We start from the raw sequence: 19,554 nt of genomic DNA, 5'->3' as shown, positions 1-19,554 counted from the left end.
AGGTAGACATACATAGATGTGTGGAAGAGGGTGACTGTGACAGGGAGCCATCCAGGCCTGTCCCACCCAGCACACAGCCAAAGGGCCACAACCACATGAGATTTAGATGTCACTCACTGTAGATACTAGCCACTGGTATATGTCAGCATTACAGACTATGTGGTGCAAGTGTTAGCTGTGCAACATGACTGTAGAAGGAAGTAGTCATCTAGCAGCTGTATACATGTACCTGTGAAATAGGACCCTGTGTCTGCCCGCATGTGGTGTGTCAATCTCCTGATGAATGGGTTATGGCCCATGCACACACACTGCCCTCCCCATAGCCCTGCTATGACAAGCCTGCTGAGGTCATCCATTATGAAATACACCTTTGGGAGAGTTGTAGCCCGGTAATATCTGTGGTGCATCCTATAACTGCGTACTGCTGTAGTGTGATAAACTAGTTAGGTAGGCATTCCAATCCCAAACATGGCAACTGTGTGTGTGTGTGTGTGTGTGTGTGTGTGTGTGTGTGTGTGTGTGTGTGTGTGTGTGTGTGTGTCTGTCTCTGTCTGTGTAGACTCTACAATTCAAATGTTCTACTTTGGTAAGGCTGCTGATGTCATCCACCTAGAAATACATCTCTGGGAAGGTTGTAACCCAGTAATCTCAGTAGTGCATCCCATAACTGCGTACCACTGTAGTGTGATAATACACTTAGGTAGGAGTTCTAATCCCAGACTTGGCAAGTGTGTGTGTGTGTGTGTGTGTGTGTGTGTGTGTGTGTGTGTGTATGTGTCTGTCTGTCTCTGTCTGTGTAGAGAGCAATGCTTTTTAGGGTAATCACTGCTCTACTTTGGTAAGGCTGCTGATGTCATACACCTAGAAATAAATCTCTGGAAAGGTTATAGCCCAGTAATCTCAGTAGTGCACCCCATAACTGCGTACTGCTGTAGTGTGATAAAATAGTTAGGTAAGAGATATAATCCCAGACGTGGCAAGTGTGGGTGCGTGTGTGCGTGTGTGTGTGTGTGTGTGTGTGTGTGTGTGTGTGTGTGTGTGTGTGTGTGTGTGTGTGTGTGTGTGTGTGTGTGTGTGTGTGTGTGTGTGTCTCTGTCTGTGAAGAGAGCAATGCTTTTTAGGGTAGTCACACTCCCTACAATTCAAATGCTCTACTTTGGTAAGGCTGCTGTTGTCATCCACCTAGAAATACACCTCTGGGAAGGTTGTAGCCCAGTAATCTTTGTAGCGCATTCCATAACTGCATACAGCTGTAGTGTGATAAAACAGTTAGGTAGGAGTTCTAATCCCAGACTTGGCAATTGTGTGTGTGTGTGTGTGTGTGTGTGTGTGTGTGTGTGTGTGTGTGTGTGTGTATATAGAGAGCAATGCATTTTAGGCTAGTCACACTCAGTACAATTCAAATGCCCTACTTTGGCAATCCTGCTGATGTCATTCACTGTGAAATACACCTTTGGGGAAGGGGCACTCCAGCAATCCCTGTGGTGTGCCCTGTAACAGCATCATGCTGTAGTGTGATATAGAACTCTGGTAGGGGTTCTATTCCCATACATGGCAGTTGTGGATGTTTTGTGTGTGTTTCTATGTCTGTGTAGGGAGCAATGCATTTTAGGCTAGTCACACTCAGTACAATTCAAATGCCCTATTTTTGCAATCCTGCTGTTGTCATTCACTGTGAAATACACCTTTGGAGAAGGGGCACTCCAGCAATCCCCATGGTGGGTCCTATAACAGCGTCATGCTGTAGTGTGATATAGAACTCTGGTAGGGGTTCTATTCCCACACATGACAGTTGTGGATGTTTTGTGTGTGTGTTTCTATGTCTGTGTAAGGAGCAATGCATTATAGGCTAGTCACACTCAGTACAATTCAAATGCCCTACTTTGGCAATCCTGCTGATGTCATTCACTGTGAAATACATCTTTGAGGAAGGAGTACTCCAGTAATCTCCGTGGCGTGTCCTATAATGGCATAGTGTTGTAGTGTAATACACTAGTTAGGTAGGAATTCTAATCCCAGACATGACAGGTGTGTGTGTGTGTGTGTGTGTGTGTGTGTGTGTGTGTGTGTGTGTGTTTGTCTGTTATTCGTATCCTGTGTGGTGGTGGTTGTGAGTGTGTAACAACTGGACTCAATGTGTAGCAGGTTTTGCAAACTTCTTATATGGTGGGCCAAGTATATATCACAATGTCAACCATACAGGGATAAATGTAAAAGAGCAGAGAGGCTTGGGTGCAAATCCATACCCCTAAATGTGACATCAATGCCAGCTGAACAATGTTAGCAACCCTTGCATTACCCAGGGAAAACTCTCAACCCATGTCTCATACACATACACACTTGCCTAGTCAACAGCCGCTATGTTGGTAGTACCCTGCATGTTACCCACTAATAGTAACCATGGTGTGATTGCAGTGGGCTACAGAGGGCATGGCACCCTGTCCATCAGTCCAATAAGCATGTACATGCCAACAGTGCACCTCCCCCATGCTCTACACTGGACACCTGCAACACTTGTGGTGCCATCAAATGTGACCCACAAAGGACATACCATGCCTGAAACACAAGTCCTGTATGGGCAGATGCCACTGTCACCAGGGAATACCGGTATCATGCTATCAGTGTAGGTGCAGGGTCAACCTGCTGTCCATTAGCAGTTCCCACCACATGAGGCCAGGACCAGCACATCTGATGATAACACTGTGTACACAACATGGGCCAGACACCCCAGGTACAGTTCCACATGTCACTGTACATGCATGTGGGAGGTGTGCACATCCCAGACACTATCCATATCATGGACTAAGGAACACATACATGGCAAGCAATGCACAGCATTGGCCACACACAATAGTCACCCAGGTGACTGGATGGTGAATACAATACCCACCTGTGTGGGCAACTCCTGACACTACACCCCTGAGCCACATTGTATACCATTGTCATGTGGCCTGATACTAAGTTATACCCATCACCAAGCCTTGTATAGCCGTCTGGCACTGTCGACCACAACACACCCGTGAAGCAGTGCACCCATAAATGTCAGTACTGGCACCCATGTCTGTGTGTGTGTGGTTTATGATGTGTGTGACCACATTCACAATCACTACAACCCCCACTGGCATACTGAAGTATGCTGTCTGATGTCAGACACCTCCACATACCCTTTGCACATATAACCTCCGTATGACCCCTGTGCTGCATGTGATACCTGAACAGTACTGTGTTGTGGCAATCCCACTAGTGATGAGTTGTATTCCTGACCCTGCGAGGTGTGTCAATGTGTGTGTGTGTCCTTTGAGAGTGTGGCTGTGCTGACAACTCTTCATGTGGACAGGCACGTGTACTATACCTATCACATAGCTACCATATCCCGGTTGCAGATGTCACTCACTATCACATATACGTTCTGAGGGCTTCCCAACAAGTAACCTATGTGGCGCATCCACTAACTGCATGGACATGTGATAGCACTACATAGTCGGTATGGGTTTGATACCCTGTACTGGTAGGTGTGTGACACAAACATGCTTAAGTTTTACTCTCCCACCCCTCCCTGGCTTTTCTGTGCCTCTGTCTGCCTCTCTCACTCCCTCTCTGGTGGATGTGGAGACTTACACCTGCATTGCTTAGGCAGCAGCATGTGTATTTTAAGTGATGCTCAGGATTAGCTGATGGCCTCTGCACGAATTGCAGCTCTCATCTAGCTGATTGCATGTGAAACAACTGTGGTAACATTCCCATAGCCAGTTGCATGGAAACACACACCAATAGCTAGGAACATCAAGTTGCTGTTGGGACTTTCATTCACTGTAAGCGGGAACTTGATCTGTTTTTTTGGCAAACAGCATATCAGATGGATTGGGGATTTACGTTTAACAGCATACACTGTGGAAACAGGCCATCACAGAGGAGGGAGATGTGCCTGACCGGACTACAGACTGTAAGTGCTGCTATACTGCATTTGGAGTAATGTTGGTTTAACAGGGTGTGTGTGGATATAGCTGTCCTACATGTTTTCATACCTGCCATGTCAGTGCTAGGGAACACCTATATGTAGGGTCATCTGCAGACTGTCCAGTGTGTGGTGCCTTTTGTTTCAGGTGTTACCCACAGAGCACCTATCTGTGAACTGCAGAAGGTAGTGTGAGGATTGCAGTCTGTAGATGGTGACAGCCGTGAGAGATACTGACTTCATATCCCTCATAGGACATATATTGCAACAAACCCAGTTACAACAGTCAATGTATGAGGTTAACACAGCAGCATTTCAATATTGGCCTCATGTATGTGCCTCCAGCCACAACCCTGTCAACCTTTGTACATATGTCCTGCAGTAAGGGGTACATATGTGCTGTACACCATAATTAGTGACATCATATCTGTTAACAAGCCAGTGAGATATCAGACTGATACACATGTAATGTATAGTAGGGGTTATATTTGATGACATAACCTGGACATTTTGTGGTTGTGTGTACAGTACTGAGATCTGTGTACTTATGGTGATTGTTGGCAGTGTATGTATTGTTAATATGTACCTTTGCCTGTGTACAGACTGTGGTAGATGTCATTGTTCTTGGCCCCATTCTATCTGATGTAACATGCTGCTCCACTGTATGTTACCCTATCGGCTGCCATGTTTGTAGAGTTGTACACGGACATGTCCCATACCACAGACAGGTATCAGAGAACACTATGTAGCGGCCCAGTATATGTAGGGGTAGTGTGTGAGTGGCACATATGAGGTTGGTGTTGAACAGATAGTCCATATACTGTAATAATACGCTAGCATACCATATGTGGCTGTGGCTGTGTTTACAATGGTTGTGGTTATGCACTTTCGCACAGGTGTATGTTACTCTGTGCTGTGGCATGCCTGTAGAGCCTGCTATATATGCAGGTACATGTACATTCCCCCATAGGAAATGTAGGCCAGTGTTGAGCCGGTCTGCCTATAGCCTGCACAGTGCTTTGTTACATGCCTAGCAGCTTAGTGTACTTATCCAGTGAGATGTAATGTCCAGATACTTGCCAGATGTACTGCTGCCGGGCCATCATAACAGTCATGTATGTCAGACAGAGCAGTGGGATGCTGTATATATATATATATATATATTTGTGTATATCTGTATCTGCATATATGTGTCTGTGTATATATATCCTAGGGAAGCCCATGTCGTGTCAGGTCTTGGTTAATGGATTTGCAACACTTGATAGTGTACTGCAGGGCGGATGTTTTTGGCTGGGGGGTTATACCTATTCGTACAACATGTATATTGTTTGGGGCCTCTCAACCCCATTAACGGTGCATGTGGACATATATGTTTTTGCTATTAACCCATTATCTACAGATGTATGCTCGTATATATATATATATATATATATATATATATATATATATATATATACTTAGATAAATATAACTATGTCCGTATATACCTACATGTATATATATATATATATATATATATATATATATATATATATCTGCTTACATATATATAACTTGCTGTATAAATTTAGACATATAGATGTAGACATATATATCTATAGATGTAGGCATTCATATGTATATATGTTATCTATATATATATATATATATATATATATATATATATATATATATATATATATCTGTATATTTATATCTATACCTACATATATAGGATATGTTTTATCTATTTAGCTATATATATATGTATATATACACACACACACACACACACACACACACACACACACACACATACATCTACATGTTGAAATACATTTCCTGTACTGCTGAATGACTGGGCTGGATGATATGATTGTGACATCAGGGTTATGTATATCTGACATGGCTTAGACATAGCACTTTTGAGCAGTTGTAAGCGGGTTTGCGCGGAGGTAAGCAGTGCTAACTTCCGGTTACAGTTTCTTATATTCAGTTAGCTTCTAAATTGCTTAACCAGTGTAGGAATTGCTTACCCTGCACAAACAGGCTGAAACACACTTACTACTGCTTAAAAGTGCTTACTCCTGATTACCCCTGCACTAATTTCTTTAAAAGAAAAGAACAAACGGTTGATAGGAAAGTGGTGAAAAGGGGCACAAAGAGAGTAATACAGTAGGGGAAATAGCTAGGGAAGTGCAGGAAGGGTCTGGGGAAGGCCCATGGCTGCCCATTTCTACTAAAGCAACTGCTGTGCATACACACTGAATTTGGAGGGAGATTTGGACACTCAAACCCCTGAGAGAGGGGTGAGGACAACAATAATAAGTTGTGATGCCAATTAGACCAGATTAACTGTGTCCAGTGGACACACGTGCGAAATGGGCAGCTATGTATGGGGCGAGATTTTTTTTCTGGGAACAGATTACCCTTTTTTTTCAGGTGAGTGTGGGATGTTGGGGTGGGGTAGTAGGTATATTTGGGGAGGTCGGTTGGGTAGGTTAACAGACAAGACAAACAAGACGCATACAGGGGCGGTATGTGACACACGTGGGGGTAAACACCTTGATGGGGAGGGGTGTTGGGAAATCGGAAGTCCATGATCTCACTAGTGTAAACAGTGGGATTGAGGTCCCCACCCTTGGGAATTCACCACTGCACCTTCACAGCCCCAATGGTGGCTGTGCTGGGGGATGAGTCGCAGAGCCAGACTGACACTCTAGTTGCAACACATGGCCCTCGAGCTGGCGTTGATCACCAAGCTGCTGGTTGAGCTCTCTATGCACCATGACCCTGACCTGGTGACGGGTGAAAGTTTCCTGTCCGCGCCCACTCCCGGGGTGGAGTTCCATCCCCTGAGGCAGTTCCACCTGAAGGTGGTGCAGGACCAACGCACAGGGAGGTCCTGGGTTGGGCCCCAGACATGCTAGTGCTCGGTGCCACGGCCAGGTGAGGTGGGACAGGTGGGTCCGCTGGGACCAGCCTTCTCAAACATGCTATAGTGTTTAGATTTCATCATCATATGTGGGTTAGTAATAGTCAGCACATTCCAGGGTTAGGTATAACAGCATGCATAGATATTCCCATTAACCCAGACATCAGATATGGAACAGTTGCATAGCGAACAGAACACATGCATATATGGGACCACAGTGGTAATAAGAACAGCATGCAACTACACTGATAGCACCATGCCACCAATGTTGGAATATTTCATTATAGCACATGCATGGGAGCAATCAATATATTTATCAAACAAATGGACATTACCAGAACACAGGTGTCATTACATACCAGTTGGGGTGGGTATGTTTATTATTGTTGGAGATATGGTGGGGGGGGGGGAATGAGTATATTCCTGTAGTCCACATTACTCTCCTAGTCAGTGCTGTTATCTGTACCTTACAAGTCTTACTACACTACCCTATAGCCTTAGTTTGGACAGTGATATGGCTGTCCTCATCGTTATACATGAAATGGTTTTACCTGCAGTATACACCTCTTACCTGGTATACCTGTGGAGGGAATGTTTGTTAACACTAACTGTTTCTACACATACTCCCAGATTCCGGGTTGATGTTGTGCACATAGCTATCCAACTCTTTCTCCACAGACTCTGGCCATGTGTTGACCACTTGCAGGTGTGCTGGGACATATCTAGAATATTGCCATCTTCATCCTTTAGTGACCTGACACACACATATACATGCTTTCCTACAGTTATATTAAGTAGCACAGTGTAGGTGACAGTGATCAGTGATACGTTATTATTCAGAGAAACTGCAACACTCGCAATTCCCTACAATACCAGAGTGAACAGTACCAGTACAAGTTATTATGGTCTTTATTTCTCAGCACAGTGTTCGTATCCGACATACCTGTGGGAGCAAAGTTTGTTAGTACTACCTGACTGTTGCCAAACAAACTTCCAGACTACACATCAGTATTGTGCATATACATCTCACTCTGTTACTGTACACACTCTGGTCACAGCTTGACAACATGGGGGTGTAGATAAGACACACTTGGCTTATTACTTTCCTAACAGTTTCGGGAGTTGCTACAGTGACAGGTTTGTTCTCATAGATGTTTGACAATCACTTGTATTCCCTGTTTGCTGGCTAAACATCTGGGATCATCCCACAGACTTACCAGGGGGACAGGCAGCAGATATGGGCCCATATACTGGACATTCTGGCCTCATCTGTACACTTGGGTATGATTCTGTATGCAGCCTACTTTCACTCCCAGGATTCAGACCATGGCTGTGTCTGCTACAACTTAAACACACTGTCCATCACAGTTGTGTATGCTAAACAAATATTATCTGCTTTCTGTCTTATTAATCCCCTGTGTTTTTGCATTCTGACCTTGTATTACAACACTCTTATACAGATTTCCTAGACAGTTTTATGTTGTAGGATAGTGTGGGTGACAGTAATATGTAATACCTCATTATTCAGAGCAATTGCATCAGTCGCACTGCCATACAACACCAATGTAAACAGTACCAGTACTGGGTATAATTCTTGTATTTCTGGGCACAGTGTTGGTATCTGGAAGACCTGTAGGAGAAATGTTTATTAGCACTACCTGAATGTTCCCACACACAGTATCAGATTCCACATTACTATTATGCACATACATCTCACTCTGTTACTGTACACACTCTGACCACAGTTTGACAAGTTGGGGTGTAGACAGGACATATGTGGCTTCTTAGTCTCATAAGGTATTGGGGAGTTGCTAGTGTGCCAGCTTTGTTCTCACAGATGTGTGCCAATCAGCTGTAATTCCTGTCTGTTGCCTATACGTCTGGGATCATCCCACTGATTCCCCAGGGGGACAGGCTGATAGGCAACAGATATGGGCCACTTTACTGGACATATCTGTACAGTTGTGGGTTATGATTCTGTATGCAGAGTACTACCACTGGCAGGATTTGAACCATGGCTGTGTGTGCTAAAAAAAACAATACCTCAGTTGTATGTGGTATTCGGGTTTTGTTGTCTGCATTTTCCCTGTTTACTGTCTATGTGTCTCTCAGTTGTACTAAATGGCCTCTGAGGATTACACCTGTCATATACAGGCATTCCTACACATTCAATTTATGGTGCACGGTGTGGGTAACAGTGCTTAATACAACAGTACTATTACATGATTGCGAATCTACATTACCATATGATACCAGAGTATACACATGCAGTCCAGAAGTTAGACCTTTATTGTCAGGCTGTTACACTTTTATTGACATACAAACAATATGAGACTCTTCCTGCCAAATTCTCTAGTGTATGCAGTACTTGCCTTGAACAATACAGGTTTTATACAGGCAATTAATTTACTACTACTTTTAGTTCTATTTCCTATGACAGTAAATACATGAGTATTACTGACCTGCCTCGCATCGCAACCTCGTCAGGCGACTGATGTGGGCCTCCTGATTCGCGGCCCACTCCATTGCAGCTGTGGAGGACATAAGAGGAATATTTAGCCATACCTATCCATTATATACCTGAGCTAGAAATTATTACACAGATAGTGGGGTGATACTTACACACAACTGGAACATCCCCTTCCGCTCCAGCCTCTTGGATCCACTCCTCCAAGAGGTCCCACTTACGCCGCTTCAAGTCAGCATAGTGATGCCTGACCAGCTCATCAGTTCGGGGTATGCCAGTAGCACTGGTGAGGTCATGGGCGAGACAGTCCCAGACCTCCGCCTTATATTGGGAGCCCTGGTACTGGCCCTGCAGCAGTCTCTGATCATGGTCTTTGACAAGGAGTCCTGCCATGACTTTGGACTCCTGGATGCACCAGCACTGCGCCCAAAAGCACACACCTTTTCCCCTTACTGCCACTGTGCCTGCAAGGGGAAGCTACAACCAGTTATGAGATGTATTTCCGCCTCTTGGGCTTAAGTAGGGCCGATTTCCCTCACTTTTCTGTGATTGGCCGGTTTTGAAAAGGCTAGGCTATGGGCAACCCTGCTTACCTAGGATTGGTCTTGTTTAAAGGGGTATAACACTGGGCACACTGAGTTACCTGACTTACACATTGCTTACACCTTCTAAGCTGGCCTGTGCAATGCTTAGTGTTGCTTACATTAGTCTTTGCATTATAATTCCTTTTTGGCATTGAGTTATTATTCACTGCACCTTATATGTATGCCTGGTATCCATGATCCATGTGTACGTACACTGTATGGGGTCCTTGTGTTTCATTGGGAACTTCAACACTCGATTACAATTACACCTGACTTCTGGCCTTATTGCTGTACGTTCACGTATTTATGTTATGTAGTTGGTTACGGCACATATGTCTGTATACTGATTCCTTTCACAGGTTCAGTTTGGTTTTACTATAGTGAAGACTTGTTTGCTAATACTTCATTTTTCTGCACTTCTGTGTTGGCTTGGTGGTCAACTACTGTGACTATGGTGTATAGGATCATGGGTTTGAGACCTGCATGGCTGTTTATTTTGTTGCTGGGCAGAACAAGGGCCATTGTATACAGAGAGATTAAGGCACTTTTGAGCAGTTGTAAGCGGATTTGCGCGGGATTGTGCGAGGGTAAGCAATGCTGCCCTCCGGTTACTTATGCTTACAGAGAGTTAGCTTGAAAATTGCTTAACCTCTGTGTGCATTGCTTACCCCCGTGTAAACAGGGTTAAACTCACTTACTAGTGCTTAAATATGCTTACTACTGCTTATTAGTTCTTAAACCTGCTTACTAGGGCTTTATTCATTATGACACTGACACCTCACGTGTGCATTTACTGCAGTACTCCAGTTCATATATATATGTTATTTTAGCGGGTTATGCAACATAAATATTAGTCATAACGTGCTTTGACATGGAATATGCTGCAGTGGGAATCGAACCGAGTATGCCTGCTCATAAGGCGAATGCTCTGCCCACTACACTATTGCTATGCTGCTTAATTTGCATATATCTTCCTTGTTATTCTCTTCAGCCATTTAAGCTGCATTAACTTAGCTAAGCAATGGGCACACCCGCGCACTTACGGTAAGCTTTAATCGGATTTTAAAATAAAAAAAATAAAGGGTTTGTTCATTTTATTGGTGAGTACTTGCTGTTGTTGGTGGGGATATGTGGACACCTATGAGTGGTCTCGCTCATTTCTTTCCCCTCTCTGCTGTTCTTCATTGTGGGGGAGTGTATATTCTGAGAGCTCTACTCCCAGACAATCCCCTGCACTATTACATGCTCCATGTAATATTAGGAGCTCAGGCGGCCCGCCTCATTACTATGCATGGCACGCTGCCCTCCTGCTCCTAAATGGCCGCCTCCGTGCAGGACTAAGCTAGTCCTGCACAGAGGAATAGTAAATCCGGGGGATTATTTAAGAAAAGTAAGTATTTTTTTTTCTTAAATAATGTCATTGTATAATAGCAATAACTGACTCCGTGGTTGTGGTATATTGAAATTTACCCATGGTTGGTTTCGCCCTCATGATTAAACCACACCAACCATGGGTAAATCTTTAATATACCGCACCACGTCATCAGTTATTGCTTAAATATTCATCTTCTTTCAATATTCAACTTGTCTAAATAGTGTTTTAACTGTAAATATTTTCCTTGTAACTCATACAGACAGATTTTGCACTCAGATTCTAACTTAATTGAACATATATTATTATGAGTCACATTTTGTGCAATCCAAAAAGTAACACAGATCAGTGAACTAAAATGTATGCCAGGTTTTGCTAATATGCTGTTTATCACAATGTCAGCGCTTTGTGGGTTCTTTTTTCTCCTAATCATTTTTATGGCAACTCATTTATCTCATGTCCATGAACAGATATTTTTTCAATAATTACATGGTTCTGAAACCCTTGAGAACAAGTGCACCATAACCAAACGGGTCAAGGGCATAGCAGTTCACAGGTTAGAAATAAGTTGGAAATAGGCAAATATTTGAATAAATCTAGACACTGACACATAGCAACTAGTGATTACTCAATCTCTGTTAGATATTAAACTCCATCAAATAAACTAGAGCAAAGGACAGAATAAAGGTATAACTATTATTGTACACTAACGTAGAACAGAAAATAATAGGATGTACATACATATCCACATGATTCAATAACACCTACACTAAGTGTATACTGTTCTGAGTGAACAGACAAACACATACATAACTCAGACCTTCTTCCTACTAATTTTAGTTTTCCTACTGATATTATTGCAGCTTTAAATACTGACAGGGATTCATAAAGGTTACCACAAAGGGTAGACTACATGTACACTTAGTGTAATCTTTCTGAGTGACTAGAAAGCATAAGAATGTTCTTGAATACATGTCATGTACACTGAGCGAGGCTTTATTGAATCTGGCCTTATATTTTTAATTAAAGTGTATGATTATAATTGGAATCTATATGACCTGTTTTTTACAGGGATTACTTTAAATATATTACACTAATCTAGTCACTGTTGGGCATTTATTATGGACTCTAAGTAATTCTGTTTATATTATAAACCATCTTAATTTCCTGGGAATGAACACTATCCAGTAAAAGGTAAACTACAGCTTATATTAAAAGTATTTTACTTCTTCTTCTACTTTCGGCTTTTTTTTTCGGCGGTTAGGGGTCGCCACAGCGTATCACCTGCCCGCTCATGATTGGCAGTGGAGTTTTTACAGTGTCGAGTTGCCAGCCCGGCACCCAACCTTCCACAGAAGGTGCACACATGCATGCACTCACGCCTAGGGCCAATTTAGAGTGTCCAATCCACCTACAGCATGTCTTTGGGATGTGGGAGGAAACTGGAGCACCTGGAGGAAACCTAAGCGACCACGAGGAGGACATGCAGCCTCCACATAGTAGGCACCCCAGCTGAGAATCAAACCGGAGAACCGCTTGCTGTGAGGCGACAACGCTAACCGCTGCACCACCGCAGCCACACATTAAAAATTTTACTAAAAGCATGAAAAATCATGTTAAGGGATATTTTTGCAATGTGACTTGCTTTATAAGAAATACTGGAATTAGCTAAAATGCTGATTATATATGTTTTAATATTGCTTTCTGCTAAAAGGCATTAGCAGCCTTTACTTGTGACAAAGAAGTCAGCCTTGTGTGTGTGTGTACCTATAAATATTTAAATATAGTCAAATGCTAATGTAGTCTCTTACCTGCTGCACTTAGCTTGTCATGCTTTACTTTGTCACTTACTATGCTTGTATCTATCTTTCTTATTCAGTGTGGATTATATGTATTGTATATAACTGTAATTACCTAATCTGCACAATGATTTGTGTATTTGACTTGAATCATCAGTAATGATCCACTTATGAACCACTTTGTATACACACCTAACAAATAAAGCTGTAGAAATATTTGAAAATTTTTGTTGTGCTATCTACGTTGTTCTATACTTTTATACTTGCACAGTATATTCTAAATAAATACTGTTTATCATGGTTGCAGTCAATGAAACAATGGTAAAAAGCAGCACAAATCACATCAAAGATAATGTATCATATCTTAATCAGTAATTCTTATTATCTCACCTTCACATAGTTTAATACCTTAATTTAAAGCCAGGTAATATAATATACTTAAATCAGCTCTGCTATCGCAGACCAAAATAACTACTCAGGAATCACTTTGTACTTCAGGTGTAGAACCCTAATTGACTAAAAAACTGCACAAAGCCCACTTCCAGAAGAAACACAAAAATCTTGGGGACCTTCTTCAGCAAGCCATTTAATGTGTATTACTTTACATGTATGAAACAGTATACAGTGGAGTTGGAGCCTACCTAGATTTATTATGCAGAATAAAAAGGCTGTCATCCCAATGGCAGTACATTTCTGTAACAGTTACCACAGTAACCGGGATCTCATGGCCACAGTATTCATGAGCATCTTCAAATCATTACGGGAGAGAAAGGATTGGGAATAACAAGTCGTACAAAAGTTGCACACAAAGCAATATGGCGTTAATAGAAACAAAGGATTTATGTGTTGCCACTGCATCTAATTCATATCACAATATGTTTCCACTCTTTTATGACAATATATACTGCTTCTAAGGGTATTTTACTTATCCAAAGGACTCTGCATCGTGTGGGCACCTACTTGCCCACTGTCACACTTAGTGAATCAAGGGTAAACATTTTAATATATGTTTAATAAATTCATGTCAGGGAAATCTGCTAACCTGTACCTGTAAAACACCACATCAAAGGATATTTAACTAACAAACAGGTTGTCTACAGCAAATTGTGATCTCACCTGACACTTCTTCAATAGGTGGCTCAGGCATTAACATTTTTAGCTTGCATGTTTGCATTCTGATAACATACTGGTCTATAACTGCAATTTGTTGCATTCAAAGATTATCAAAAACTGTATTATATTTATATGTGTTTTGTGTGTGTGTATGTGTGCGTGCATGTGTAATGTATGTAAAAATAGCCATTTCTGTAGTTTCTTAATTACACCCCATCCTTTTCAAAGACAGCAGGTACTCTCAAAAACTTGTACTGCAACTTTGTCTACTAACTTTGCAAAGGTATTGCTTCAGCTTTGTTTTGTTATCACTGATAAACAGAAAACAGTAAAACAAAATAAGTATTTGTCAGTATTACATGTTGAAATGCATTTGTAATGAACTGCAACAACAAGAGAAGAGACAAAGAGAGTTGTGGGGTACATGTACGATAACAAACCATGGTATAAAAGCTCATTGAGAGGCGTAATGGTGTGGTATACAAAGCTGAAGGCTGTGTGGGCTGTGATTATGTCTGCTTCTCCATGAGAAGTATATTGAATGCAAAAAAAAAAAATCAACATTATCATTTTCTCTTGTGTATAAAACAGCAGTCTGTAACATGACAGAGTGATGTGGACATTGTTTATGCGTGCTGTATGCAGCATCAGCTGAGATGCATACGGCAAAACAGGAAGCATAGAAGAAAGTCATGCATCCCTTGACCTTGTATCACTGACTGATGTATAGTAACATTCATGATTTACTTTCTCCCTGTCATTTCCTTCACTCACCCACAGTCAACTCAAGTCAACATTCTTAAATTATGGTGCCTTTTTTGCATGGCACCCCTTCTGTGTTTTGCAGCAATGTACTGACACAGATAACTTTCCAATAAAAGTATATAACTATATTAATTTACATCTGATCATCAATGTTCAGCATATCAGGTTTTGCAATCAGATGCAGTGCAGAATGTCAGTCTGCAATGAGCAAGGTGAGACAAGTTGCTGCAATCTTCTGACTCACTTTGTTTCTCTTCAAGAAACATTAAACCCAAATTCCTCTAGCAGCTCCAATACCAGCTTATATTTTGTACACTGAAATGAGAGCTCTCGGAGATTAAAGAGTTTAAATTAAAAAAAAAAAAAAACAGATTTGGATGTTAAAGATTTGCAAGGTATACCTGGCAAAATGCCCTCTATAAGAGAACATCCCATTGGCATGATACATCACCTATATCCAATATAAATATAGATATATATATATATATGGATTCATATATTTTATGACATTCCTCTGTTTTGAATCACATGACTTGATTTAAAAATGCCTATATCTTTCACTTTCTCTTGCATTGTTCTTCTTTGGTTGTACATATATTTTTCAGAATAAGCTCAACATGTACAAACATGTAGAGATTGCTGACCTGATTGCAGGTGTTGATATCCACTCCATTCTTCAGGTGGTCCAGAGCCTTCTCCACATTTCCAGACCGGGCAGCCCGCAGGAAGCTTGTTGCAGCATCAGTCTGCAGAAACAAGAAAGAAATAACAGAAAAATGTATATGTTTAGAATTAGACAATATCCCAAATGAGATATACATTTTGAATCAGACAACATTCCCGCTGACACATTAGGTATAAGAGGAATTTCTCAAAGGGTGCATAATCAGTCATAAGGTTATAAATGTGTTTTATGTGCATCTTCCATTAAAAGGCTCTCACAGAGATGACAAGCTCATCTGTTAGCATTTAACAGAAGAGATTTATTTGCACTTTTTTAAATATTTCAGAGTTTATATATCAGAACTAGGCATACAGCACAGTCTTTGCTACAAATGATGAGTTAGTAATGTTAGACTTATGTCGGACCTGCCTTCCCATTTCTCAGTGGAACAACACTGGAATCAGTTTTCACATGAATACAGAACTCCAACAACAATGGAGAAGCGTATACCTCATATCTGTGATTGATACCATCCAAGGCCTGCCCATGATGCATTCATGGACTCTGTCACTTACTACTACTTTTACTGACATCATGTACTCAAGAACTGATCACTATGGGGGAAAAAGCAACAGCCTTATCTTGGTAATCATATGCAAGAATGCTGCAATGTAGTAGTCATCACTTTATTTGTATTTCTCTCAGTTTAATTTCTCCAAGTCCTTTGGGTTTCTAAAAACATGACAGGAATGGACCCCATTCCTAAGTCAAAGTATGATTAAGGTTCATGAAATTCGTATTGCTTCAGTCTTTGATGTTAGCTAGAATTGCTCACTACAGCACCCACAGCGTGCTAAGAACTGACTCCTTCTGCAGCTCAAACGAAGTTACATATATAGGTAACATGTCCAAGTACGATTGTAAATTCGTTTTTTATTAGACCCATTGCTCCATATCTTTCTTCCACCTTGCCCTAGTTTCTGCCTGGAAATCCTGGTATTTTATGACTTTCTGTCTCTCTGTATACAAGACGCTGTAGTCACTGGGTGTAGCAATTAGAATGATCAATGCTTCTTTTCATGGATTACTATATCTGGTTTTCTCGCTTCTGTTTTAAACTGTTGATAATGGGTAAGCCCATGTGATATAAACAATCATTTTTATATAATGCTTTGTGGCTCATATTTCCATTGTTTTTCAGCTACTTCAAAATTATAATGTTTGCACAATCACCAGTGCAACAGTCTTGCTACATTATTATGCCTTTCAATATACAGTCTTTCTGCCATTAGTATATCACACCCAGCAACAAGGTGTGTGATTGCTTCTAATTCTGTTTTTACAAAACCTGCATATCTCCGTTTCTCCCACATGTTCAATGGCCTTCGTAAACCAGTGTGTAACTAGTTCACAATTCCGGGTCATCAGTATTAACCTTTTATCGTTTGGTTTAAATTCACTTCTATGTACGTATGGACTATATAGCACAACCAATGTCAAGCAGCTGTGAAAACAGAGAGAATCTCGCTGTAGGAGGAACAGATGTCATTTACATGAAACTCTGCATGTGTACTTCTGCCAAGTAGAGATATCAACTTTCTATGACCTAGAGGGAGAGGGATCCATCTCAACAACCAGTGTTACCACGGTGAGTACTTAGAGGCTCAGCTATTTGCCCTTGGTAGTCCTTAATGGACAAAGGTAATGAGGCTATGCCAACTCACAATGAATAAGCAGAGAGGAACCATGTCTGTCAAAGTCAAATGGGGTAGTCATGGGAATGGCCTTTGACTTGCTTTTTTTTTTGGCTCTGTTAATGAATCCCATCATCAGAGAAAATGGGGAACATCTATACAAGAGGTCAGGAACCAATGTCAGGACAACAGCATCATTGAGGCATCCTCAAAGTGGACAGATGAGGGATATAATAAAGCTGCTGCGTTTGGTGTTGGTTGGTTGAAAGGTAGATCACATCCTGGTTTTCAACAACAGAGAAAAGGTTTCTGTGTCACCAAAGGACAGAAGGATTGCTTGTGCATGCAACATCTGAACATACCAGTGAGGGAGTACTGTTCTCTGACAAGATATCAAGCTATCAGACATAGCTCATTCCCAAACCTTCAGTGTTGCTTGTTGATGTACCATATCATGGCTATGCTTGTCAGAAAAGATGCCAGGCACACCCAGGGGCAGGATGTCCTGAAATGGTGAGATGGTTAAGTAGGACTGCCATCATCTCTAGTATGTTGAAATGCTGTTCTAGAAACCTGGGACAGTTTGCCCTTGATGATGCATCCCACCCTAGAGTACAAATGTCATGGATTAAGCCTGCTGATATTTTTAGAACCTGAAATGGATTTCCTTGAGTTTGTTTGGAAAGATGCATCCACCAGAGCAATTATTTGCAAACTCTGGAGATTTTGACTTGGAAATATATGATCTGAATCTGGGATTGCTGCAAATTTTCCATGTGATATCTGGTGAGGAGTCTTTGGATTTGCCACAGTCACTAGTTCTAAAGCTCTGAGGCAGACACAGGAGGTGGGCTGTTAAGCTAAAGAGGCCAAGTCCCTTCTGGAGGAACAGCATTCCTGCATCTTAGGTGCATCTATGCTGAAGCCAGTAAAGGTGAGTAGATAAGGGGGCACCAGCTTAGACATCAAAAGACTGACTATAATCCCTAGTGATTAGAACAGACGGAATAAAGACTACCAGCCATAAATTATGCCTAATAGAGGGGAGCAGCTAGGAGCCATTCATCCAAGAAAAGAAATATCTTGACTCCATGCAGTCTCTGACAGGCTACTGCTGTGATGGACATGCATTTGATGAGCACTATTTTTGGGACAAAATGAAGCAGTCCTGAACTGATGTGAACTGGTCATTTCTTCGAACTGAAGACATCTCCTAGACCCTTTGGTTATCCTGATGTGGAGGCAAGTGTCCTCAAGGTCCACAAAGCAGGACCAGTATCCTTTTGACAAGCAATGAAGGATAAACTACACTATGACCATCCAAAAGTTTCATTGGAAAGGAAGTTATTTAGACTACATAAGTCCAAAATGGGCTTAAGCTCCATTTTTCTTTAGAAACAAAAAGTATCTGGAGTAGTACTGCAATCTAGTTTTGACTCTGGGATCTCTTGGGTGATCTTTTTGCTAGAATGTTGATAACATTCCTTCTTGCTAATCCTTTCTGATAGAGTACAATATCAGACGAGGGTAGGAGTCTAGATGGTTGGGGTGTGGAACACTATTGTATATCCTTAGAATACTTGTGTCCTTATTTAGCTCTTCTTGGTGAGCGACAACCATGCAGTACTGTGGAAGGACAGATGGCCCTTACAGTGCCACTAGAACAGGATAGTCAGAAAAAAGCATCAGAAAGGTTGTTGTCCACCAGAAGTTGAATACTGGCTTTTCAAAATGCTAACCTGAAAATCAGAGTTCCTTCCAGCTTGCTTGGTCTGATGCTGTTGGCACATAGTGCAACCAAATTGGCATGGGCTCCTCTGAGTTCTTGAAGAAGATCAGATTGGAAGATGGATCATCAAACTAACAGCTGACATATTTTTTCTCTCTTTTTCTTATTCTGCAGGAGCAATCTGGCATTAGAGTCAAAGAGACAAAAGACCCTGAAAAGGTGAATTCATGAAAGTTGCCTCCATGTCTTTGGCAAAATCAGTAAGCTGGATCCTGGTGTGCTGGCAAACAGCAATACTAAATCCTGGAGCTTGGAACAAATCCTCAGCAGAATTACAGGCAGCACTCATGAGGTTGAAGACTGAACAGTTGCCGATCATAAAACTGGACCAGAGAATGGTCCAATAGTCTCAGCCACCAGGTCTTGGAAGTAAGTCATACAATCTAAATAATTTATGACTCACAATCAGAATAAAGAGGATGCCTAAACGTACTTCCT

General features: G+C 41.6%; 1 protein-coding gene across 3 annotated transcripts in view; it reads right to left on the bottom strand.

Moving 5' to 3' along the window:
* ANK1 (ankyrin 1) overlaps positions 1-19,554 on the bottom strand; it is a 1,899,552-nt gene that overhangs the window by 1,666,790 nt on the left and 213,208 nt on the right. For all 3 annotated transcript variants that reach the window (XM_044082993.1, XM_044082990.1, XM_044082992.1), the window contains exon 2: positions 15,614-15,715. In XM_044082993.1, coding sequence (XP_043938928.1) covers positions 15,614-15,715 — 102 coding nt within the window. The remainder of the gene's footprint in view (positions 1-15,613; positions 15,716-19,554) is intronic.

The sequence above is a fragment of the Protopterus annectens genome, chromosome 9.part0 (assembly GCF_019279795.1).
Source record: "Protopterus annectens isolate FY-2018-M chromosome 9.part0, PAN1.0, whole genome shotgun sequence".
NCBI lineage: Eukaryota > Metazoa > Chordata > Ceratodontiformes > Protopteridae > Protopterus > Protopterus annectens.
Note: the sequence above shows the minus strand (reverse complement) of the source record. Positions and strands in the feature narration are given on the sequence as shown.